General features: G+C 36.1%; 1 protein-coding gene across 1 annotated transcript; it reads right to left on the bottom strand.

Moving 5' to 3' along the window:
* Window positions 1-1,303: 1,303 nt before the first annotated feature.
* LOC127442596 (type-1 angiotensin II receptor-like) lies at window positions 1,304-6,866 on the bottom strand. The gene is made up of 2 exons (XM_051700750.1): window positions 6,759-6,866; window positions 1,304-4,941 (listed from the first exon to the last, which is right to left on the bottom strand). Exon 2 carries the CDS (start codon window positions 4,875-4,877, stop codon window positions 3,801-3,803), a length of 1,077 nt encoding a protein of 358 aa, XP_051556710.1. The 5' UTR covers window positions 4,878-4,941; window positions 6,759-6,866; the 3' UTR covers window positions 1,304-3,800.
* Between the last annotated feature and the right edge of the window lie 3,304 nt (window positions 6,867-10,170).

Below are 10,170 nucleotides of genomic sequence, written 5' to 3'. Positions count from 1 at the left end.
CCGGGACCTCATTCCACCCCCTGTACCTCATCTGTTTTTTGGAGTTGTGCCCACACCTCTTTAGTATTCCTCAATCTTTCTTTTGTAAATAGTGTAAAAAAAAAAAAAAAAAAAAAAGCCAAAATTGCAATAAACAAATAAATAAATAAATGCAAAAAAAAAAAAAAAAAAATATATATATATATATATATATATATATATATATATATATATATATATATATATATATATATATATATTAACTGTTTGTTGTTATTTCTATGCTGATAAATCCACCATACAGGAAAAAAATAAAATAATAATTGCTTATTTTTTGCTTATTTTGGTGAGGCATGTGGCTTGTTTTTCCAGACTATGTTGCTTGTTTCTCTTGAGAGATCTGGCAGCACTGCAGTTGGTATTTCGCCCACCTCTTAGCGCAGAGTACTGTCATTTTAAAAAGAACGTTATTAACCGTTCTTTTATTTTGTTCTAACCGGTAACCTTTTGGAAAGGAGGCAGCAGAACTTCTGAACCGGAACGAAAAAATACAGTTTTTGCTCAGAACAATCCGAATTCAAAAACATTTTGTTTTCAATCCCTGATATATACTGTATATATCATTTGTTGTAATAATTTTGTATAAAAATACATTTATAATATATTTTTTTATAATATAATATTATAAAATACCAAAAGTGTATAGGGTCATTAGAGACCCTGGGTATGTAAGTTTCAGCTGTTGTTTTTTTCTTCACTTCTGAAAATTATATTTGTATGGTTATTTAATATGATTATTTTCATAATATGATAACTATATTCATACAAATAAATACTTTATCACATTGATTTTCTGTGCAACAATGGTGAATTAACAGTATCCCATATGCATCTACACATACATGTTATTTCTTACTCAAACTGCTTCTGATGTTTCAGTGATTGACTTGATATACATTTGACATTGTTATTTGATGAAGACAAACATGGAAATAAACTATAGCAAGTTCAACACATGAACAATATGATATGACTATTGTCATTTGGGTGTACTACTGAAATTATGTAAGTTGTGCATCTATTTAGACTCAATAAGTGCCTGAGAAAATACTAATGTGTAGCTTATGTGTAGGTTTGTGTTATGTGTAGCTCAATATGTGTTTGACCGTCAGTTGTGTCTCATGAAATTTCATTGTGAAACTAATGAATACTGTTCTAGATTTGTCCTGATTTGACACATTATATCTTTGATATAAGTAAAATAAAACATTAAAATATATTATTTTCTAATTGTCCTCAACATATTAGAAGAAGAATCCTTTATTTTTGTCACACATTTGCACACACACAGTCAAATTCTTTTTTTCCACATATCCCAGCTAAGCTGGGGTCAGAGCACCATGATACGGCACCCCTGGAGCAGATAGGGTCAAGGGCCCAACAGTGGCATCTTGGTGGTGCTGGGGATTGAACCCCCAACCTTCTGGTCAGAAACCCAGAGCTTTAACTGCTGAGTGGAATTTTGTAGATCCAAGTGCTTGGTCTCTAAAGACCTGAATATGTAAGAGTGTTTGGTGAAATTCCCATGTATTCAAGGGTTAATTATTCTGGAGTAATTTAATTATTTCTTTAATTATTTCATCTAATAAAATAATTTTCATTAGGATGTTCACCAATTGCTATGTAAATGAGTGTTTAAAACATCTGAAAATTGTACCTTTTTAATAGCAAAGACCATTTCAGTGGTTGTATTACAGTAACTTATTGTAAACATTTCTAAAAACTACACAAATAAGTTGCTTATATTTGTGCCTTCATTTCGCTCTTTTTAGGGTAATAAGATAGGCTATGCATGTGTCAAAAATGTAAAAAAAAAAAAAAAATTGAGGCTGGCAATATGAATTTAATAATAATAATTAAAAAAAATGATTCCCCATTAAAAGACAGCACTTAGAGGTACACATTTTTACACTTAAGTATATACAACAAAATGTTGCCACATAACATTAAAAAAAATCAAGACATACAGTAGGCCTAATAAACACCCAGATAGCACATATACATCTCAGAGATGTCTGTTTTAGATCTTTTCATCTGGGAAGAATCACAATCTAATTAACATCTGCTAAACATCTTAAACAGATCAGATTTACACACATTCTAAAAAAAACGTCTCAAAGGAATTTGTTGAATGTCTTATTGACATCCAGGTGAAACGTCTTATAGACGTATTGCAGATGAGCAAACAATCTAAAAATATATGTCTTCTAGATGTAATTGCACACATCAAATACACGTCTGGGTGATGAACAGTATGTGTGCTATCAGGGCAAAGTTTACCACCCATAGCAAGCCAACCAGTCCTCATTGTGGTAGGCTACTGAATGCCAGAGTGGTAAAATAAAACAAAAGCAGTTTTAACATAATGTGTATCAAGACTACAAAAAATCAACAGTGCTGACCATGTTGGCAAAGTAGAAGTGAGAACTACTTAGTATATTAGACCCCATAAAACAGCCTAATAAATGCAACTACAAGACACAATAGGGATTTCAATGGATCACCTATTTGGGATTAAATACAGAGTAAAGGTTGCTGTATATTGTGCAAAACAGAATGAAGTTTGGTGAAAAAGAAAGCTACTATTTAAAATGCACAAATAACAATTTATACTAACCAGCTTAGTTACCTCTAGTAACCTTGATAGAAAAAAATATAGATTTAATGTAATGCCAGAGAAAGCCTGGCTCCTCCAGCAGAGTCTGGTTCCTGGTTTTTCTCTCTCCACTACTTAACATCTTGTGGAGTTTAAACATGTTATGTACGTTTTTTTCCCCCTTGTCACCTTTGGCTTGCCCATTGGAGACTTCAGACGTTAAGGCATGGTTTTCTGTAAAGCTCCTTTGAAAGAATATTTTTTGTGAAGATCACTATACAGATTGACTTAAAGGGATAGTTCACCCAAAAATGAAAATTCTCTCATCATTTACTTACCCTCATACCATCACAGATGTGTATGACTTTCTTTCTTTTGTTGAACACAAACAAAGATTTTTAATGGAGGCCAGAAATTTGAAGCTCCAAAAAGCACATAAAGGCAGCATAAAAGTAATCCATATAAATCTCCACTTTCACCTCTTCTTTTAGTTTTGGCGATTCACATTCTTTGTGCATTTCGCCACCTACTGGGCAGGAAGGAGAATTTATAATAAAAAAGGACTTAAATATTGATCTGTTTCTCACCTACACCTATCACATCACTTCTGAAGAGATGGACTGAAACACTGGAGTCTTATGAACTACTTTTATGATGCCTTTATGTGCTTTTTGGACCTTCAAAGTCATGGCCACTGTTCACTTGCATTGTATGGACATACAGAGCTGAAATACTCTACTAAAAATATTTGTGTTCAGCAGAAGAAAGAAAGTCACACATTTGGGATGGCATGAGGGTGAGTAAATGATCAGAGAATAAAAATTTTACTATCGTTTAACTGTGATTTAGTTCCCATTGCGGTGAAGGTGGGAATATTTTTGTTGACTAACACAAAAGCTGTACTGCACTGTAATATTTATCTTAAGTTGGATACAATCTTCTTAGACTTAATTAAATAATTAAGTTTTTATGTGCATTTACACTGAACTCTTTACACAGTAACTTGAAAGAAACAGACAAATGAATCATAATATTTTGTTCTCATTCCAATATAAGTCACCAGTATCAACAGTCATAGATACGTTCAGTAACAAGAGTCAGTGAGTAACATTTTAGAAAATGATTCAGTGGGATTCCGTTATTTCCTGCCTGTTTTGTGCTTTGATCATGTGGCTTGAGGTATTGAGGATGTTGTAATGACTGAGAGGTGGAATGACTCTGAGGCTTGATAAGAGAGAGAGCTCATCTTGGTACTCAGGGTGGGATGAGAGGCAACAGACGTTGAAGAGCATCTCAGCAGCTGCAGCAAGCTCTTGCGGAAGTTCTTCCCAACAAAACCATACAGGATTGGGTTCATACAGCTGTTGAAATAGGCGATACAAATGGTGAAAGGCATTCCAGTGTCAATGATCTCAATGACATTACAGTTGGTGATCACTTTAAGCAGAAAAAGCGTGTCAATGAAGCTGAAAATCTGATGAGGTGTCCAGCACAGGAAAAACGCCAGGACAGCTGCAGCCAGCATGTTCAACACTTCATCCCCGTTTGACTTTGAATTCCTCTGAATGTCCTGTGCTTTGAGCAGAGCTCGACCAATCAGACAGTAGCATGTGAGGATGATGGTGAAAGGCAGAAGGAACCCAAGCGCACTCTTCATCAGACTGAGAGCAACCAGCAGATTGCGATGTTCTTCTTTGTCCAAGAGGCCACATACAGTTACATTGATATGCTGGATCAAGTGGGTCCTCCGGATATAACCCGTGGGCAGACTCAGAAACAAAGCCACTATCCAAACTGCGACACATGTCACACGGGCATAGACCATTGTCCGGCACTGTCGGGACTGGACTGGGTGAACAATGGCCATATAGCGGTCAATGCTGAGAGCAGTTAGGAGGAAAATGCTAGTATATAGATTAAGGAGGGCCATACTGGCAATAGCTTTGCATAGGAAGCTTCCAAAGGGCCACTGGTAGCCTGTTGCAGTGTATATGGCCCAAATGGGCAGGGTGAGGAGGAAAGTCAGGTCTGAAACAGCTAAGTTCAAAACAAATATGTTGGCAACGGTCTTCAGCTTCAAACAGAAGTAGATGACAGCCACCACCAAGCTGTTGCCTACAATTCCAATAATAAAATTGCAGCTGTAGACCACTGGGATTAATGTGAAGATGAAGTTGTGGTTCCCAGTCATGTTACATGTGAGATTGAGTCCCAAGGGATGGTCGGTTGTAAAGTTTTCCATTTCGTAGATTTGTCACACAGGGCCTCACTTTCACATCCTAATAAGCTGCTTCACTAAGGAAGCCCTAAAAACACAGAGTGGATAGAGATGGTTAGATACATTTACTGTAAAAGTGTAATGCATTCATTTCAAAAACTTTAGGATTATCGTTTGGAAGTGCAATACTTACAATATACACAAGATGTCCCCATGCTTATATTATTTTTGTTGGCCTTGCTGATCATGGATTGCTTATAAGAGTGATTAAATTGCATTTAAATTTTCATCACCAGCTCCATACATTTTTACTTGATAAACTGTTTAACAATATCTTGTTTATCAACTCAGCAAAAAGCTCCAGTACACATGAAGTCCTAAAAAAAGGCTAATGATTTGTGTACAACTCTGAGAAATGAAGGCTGGTCACCCTCTTAAAACAGCTCCCACAACTACACCATAATGGAAACAGAGCAGGCTGCCTTTCTTGAGTGAACTTCTGACCTCTCCTAAAGGTCAAACATGTGTTTCTAGCTGGTCTTCTCTTATGAACGCTGGATTCTCACCATCAGAGCAAAGGAGAGAGTTACACTGGATTTCCTATTGAGTATTTTTATCTTGTTTTCTAGTAAAAATATCTAAACATTCTTAAAACAAGATACATTTAATTGAGAACCAAAATGACAGATAATTTGTCTTGTTTCTAGATAAATTAAACAAAATTTAGTAATGTTTATGCTTATAACGGGGGGGGGGGGGGGGATTTGATTCAAATGGGAATAAGTTTATTTTTATAACCCCATTAGCATAGATTATTTTCTTGTTTTAAGCATAAAAAGCAATACATTTTGTTAGATTTCTCAGAAAAACAAGACTTAATATCTTAATATCCCCATATGTCATTCATTCTGCTTTTTCAAGTAAATTATTCTTGTTTTAATGATGTTAAGATATTTTTTACTGGAAAATAAGACAAAAATACTCAGTAAGATAATTGTTTTTTGCGGTATAAATACATGTATTTATTTATTTTTTTTAGCTTTAACTCTTCTTCCAACAATCATTTGCTTAGACATTTTAAATTAATTTCTGAAATATTTATCTAAAGATATTAGCATTTAAAATGGTTATGCTATAGCTGTTGCTTCATTGCATTCATGATTAGACAAGCCACATATTTTGCTAGCAGATGCAGAAATACTCAGAAATTCACAAAAACAAACGAAATTATCTCTGGTTGAAGGAGTCAAGAACCAATAACAGTCAACATTGCATACCAAGGTTCATGTCTTTTAAATATCACTCAATCAAAGAATCCTATTTTAACATGCTTATCAGACATCCGTAGTTGCTCAGGAAGTGATGGCGGATCAGAATATTGTAATTAGTCATACTGATAAGGGATATGTTTTTGTTTATTCTTATTTTGATGGTCCAAAAAAGTCTCTATACTCCCTAAAAATGATTGATATGACTTGCTAGATGAGGAAAGTATATGCACTCAGGCTGTAAAGAAGTCACAGTAGTATTATAAAGTTCATAATAGTCATAATAGTATAGCCATCTAATCTTGTGCTTATCTTGACAGAGAACCTTAACATGCTGAGCTGCACACATGAAAGATTGTGTGATATTCATCAATAGTGGGTTAGTGGCTGGAGAGACACTGCACATGGCCAGGTAAACACAAAGACAACGCAAAACACTTACAAACATTAGAGACTGCTGTAGCAAATATATAAAAAAGAATTGAATTAGTTAAATAAATGATACAGTGTTTAGTAAAAGTGTAAAGTAAAACAAGCTAATTCACAAGCTTGATCATCTAATTTGATTATAGTTAGTTTTTTGACATTGAAATGTCTTTCCTATAATATGCATTAAATTTAAGCTTTTTGTTTTTACCTTAAGTGATGGTCATACCCAGACACACTCAATTCCAAAGTCCAAAGTATGGCTTTCAGAGGTTCGTCTTGACTCCCAGTTATGAAAGAGTGCCCAGTGCATATCCACAACGCCCCTCTTATACTTCTCTCATAGTCCTACAACTATGCTGGGGACCCACAACAGGGGCTGTACTGCGGGTGCCGGATACGTCCATTAGAGCAAGAGAGAGAGTTAAGAGACAGACTAAGAGAGACCCTTGAAAGCGCATACATATTTTCCCATAATTTATTTGGTTACCTTTTTCTCTTGAAAATGACATTTGTAATGTTCTGTTCTTTTTTTCCCCACACGGTTGTAAACATTCGTCAATGTCCATTCAAAGTACATTAGACAAAAAGCAGAGTTGCTTCTGCTTATTAGCATAAAACACATTCAATGATTATGCAAGCTTTGAGCACATAACAAAGAATGGTGCAAATCAGGCTGGTAGCTTGACAGCAGGAACATTTACATAATTCAGTTTGACGGCTTATTATTAAAGCATATCATCAGGGCAAGCTATTAAAACTGTGAATTGTATGAGACAAACAAATGGCCTGCTGACATAATAATATGGCACGCTCACACTTTTCTCTATGTGGTCAGTAGCTGAATAATATTGCATTCAGGCACTTTCATAAAGCAGTAGAGAAAACATTCTGGACATTATGTTGAGGGAGACTATGCAGGAGAGGCTTAGATAGATTCATTGATATCATATGCTTTATAGAATCAAATAAGGTGCCATTTGCACTGAAATAAATTCAATTTCAATGTATTTTTTTAGTGTTTTTCAAAATTGTTTGAACATATTGTCCCAAAGCACAAATAAAGCCATGGGCATTTTTCAAATAGTTTCTTTTAAAATGACATAAGGCTTATTTGCAGAGTGACTCCCAATATTCTTGGTGAATGTTTTACTCTGAGCTCCCATGGGCAATTCCATCTGGTGCATCATTGCAGAATTCAGCTGCTGGTCTTTCATCTATTTCCTTAAACAGTCTGTCAAACTTAGATGTTATAGGTAAAATTAAGGTAACCCCCGCACCCCCCCCCCCCAATAATCAAAAGTACAACACCCCCAATATTTATACCATGATCAATGGAAACATGTTGATGCTTCATGCTGCAACCCCCCCCCCAATATTCAAGCCAAATCTACGCCGTTGATCTGCGGCCAGACGGAAGCAACTTCAACTCCTTGGACAGGGGGTGGCTAGGATCAGCCAAAATTAACTAGGCCTTCTTTAAAACCGTGACATTGTACAGATGAGTTAAGTCATTCAAGGTCGTGCTTGCAATTTTGCTGCACACTTTAACGATACCCTGCATTCTGTTTCTGTTTTTAAGGTTAAGTGACCTGTACCAGCTGACAAAAGAAAACGTAAGGACAGATTCAATAAAAAAGAAATAAAACATATTCATAAAAGTATTATCAACATTAAAACTTCGAAGCTTACGGTAAAAGTACATACGTTGATGGGCTTTTCTACAAGCTCATGTGTCTCATTGAAGGGAGAGAAAGTGTTTTTTCACCCATAGTGTCAATAGTTTTTTAAAGTGAATCATTGTAATAATGACCAATAAAATAATATTAATAATAATGCTAAATTACATTTAGTATAATATAAGTTAAAAGGAACACATTTCAGGTTTGGAGTCAAATGAAGGGGAACTTTCTGATGGAGCTGTGATAAGACAAAAAAGGTTGGGAAACACTGCTCTAATGTATGTATTAGGAAAGTAAATAATGCTAGAAGGAACTAAAGCCACTTCTGATGAGTAGTAAGTAGGAGACAGTATATAATTGAGAATGGTTCATAACACACAGTATAGGCCACAGAATATGGATTTTGTCCTACAAAAGGTTTTTCATTAACACAAGAGGATTACTCAGAGACAATGAGTGTGGTTTATGGTAACTGGATTTCTTGTTGTGCCATCAATAGGAAGCTAATTCAATACTCTCATGAGCTCAAAAGTTAATGTTGCCTTCGGGGAGCAGTGTGGAGGCCGATGTCTGCAGTTACCCCTCTGCCATTATTGAGGATATTTGTTCAATCTGTTTGTTTGGGTAAATGTTAAAGAGCAACATGTCTATTAGTAATCTGAATTATTTGAAGTTTCTATCAAATATTGGATATAGTGTTAAAGTAGTGTTTATTGTCTAATGCTAACAGGTGTTAAACAATCTATTGACTTGGCATATTACCTTAAGTAAACATCAAAATTTGAAGTAACACAATAAAATGCCTGTTACTGAGCTTCTGACTGCAAATCTAAAGTAATCACTGAGTAAAACAATGTTGTGCTGGCATGACTAATTGTGATTTTTGTGCACATTAAAGGGATAGTTCACCCAAAAATAAACATTATCTCATAATTTACTCATCCACATGCTACTATACTAAAAATTTAAATACTATACTATAAATCTCCACTTTCACTTTCAGATGTGAAAGTGAAAGTGGATATTTATAGTAAAAAAGGACTTAAATATTGATCTGTTTCTCACCCACGCCTATCATATAGTTTCTGTAGATATGGTTCTCTTTCTAACATTCATTCAATCTGTATCTCACTATGGGAATTCGCCTCAGGTGTATCCGACATTGGAAGCAATGACACCACGTCTGTCAACTGACAGACCAATCACCGCAGTGATAAGGGAGTCCCACCACCCTAAATAAGACACTGCCACAGTCTCTTCTTCATTCTTGTTCTCTTCCCCATGAAGATTATTGGAAGTTATACCCTCAGCAGGACTCGCAAGAAGTGGTCGCTAAATAGTTCGTTAGACGAGCTGTTCAGGTATGTCGAAGAGTGCTTCATTTTTTTTTTTTTTTTTTTGCAAATATATTCACTAACAAAGGGAATATAATTTTCTTCTGTGTCGATATTGTTTCTCCGGGCGTAAACCAGCATGTCAAGGCGGGTTTACACATTTTTTCAGTAGAGTTAAAAGCGGTTATAGCTTCTACCCTCCCCTGCACGTCGTGGTGGTGTGGCAGATCGGCTGGTCTTATCGCATTAAAGAGAGATCCAGGGAATAACACAGAATCCAGTGGCACATTGTGGTGAACTGGTTCTGTGTTCTTGAGCTCAGGATTCTTTAATGGCAACTGCGAGCTTAATGAGTGGCAGAGCGAATGGGAAGGATCCCTCCTGTCCGTGCACGTGTGAGTCTATGATCTCGCCCAAGGAGTCCCACCCACTCTGTATCGCCTGTCTTGGGGTCACACATGTGCAGGCTGCACTCGCTAATCCCAAGTGTTTCCTGCACTGTTCCTGGTTCGTACAGTGAGATTTGGAAAGGAGGGTGTGGGTCACGCCGTCAAATAATGGTGATCTCTGTTTTTCTCCGCCGCCAGCGGAGAAAGACCCTCCACCC

This window comes from Myxocyprinus asiaticus, chromosome 6 (assembly GCF_019703515.2).
Source record: "Myxocyprinus asiaticus isolate MX2 ecotype Aquarium Trade chromosome 6, UBuf_Myxa_2, whole genome shotgun sequence".
NCBI lineage: Eukaryota > Metazoa > Chordata > Actinopteri > Cypriniformes > Catostomidae > Myxocyprinus > Myxocyprinus asiaticus.
This window is presented reverse-complemented; position numbering and strand designations above follow the sequence as displayed.

Bases quoted from the DNA above. Each gene is read 5' to 3' on its own strand.
- LOC127442596 (XM_051700750.1), bottom strand. From the start codon at position 4,877: ATGGAAAACTTTACAACCGACCATCCCTTGGGACTCAATCTCACATGT.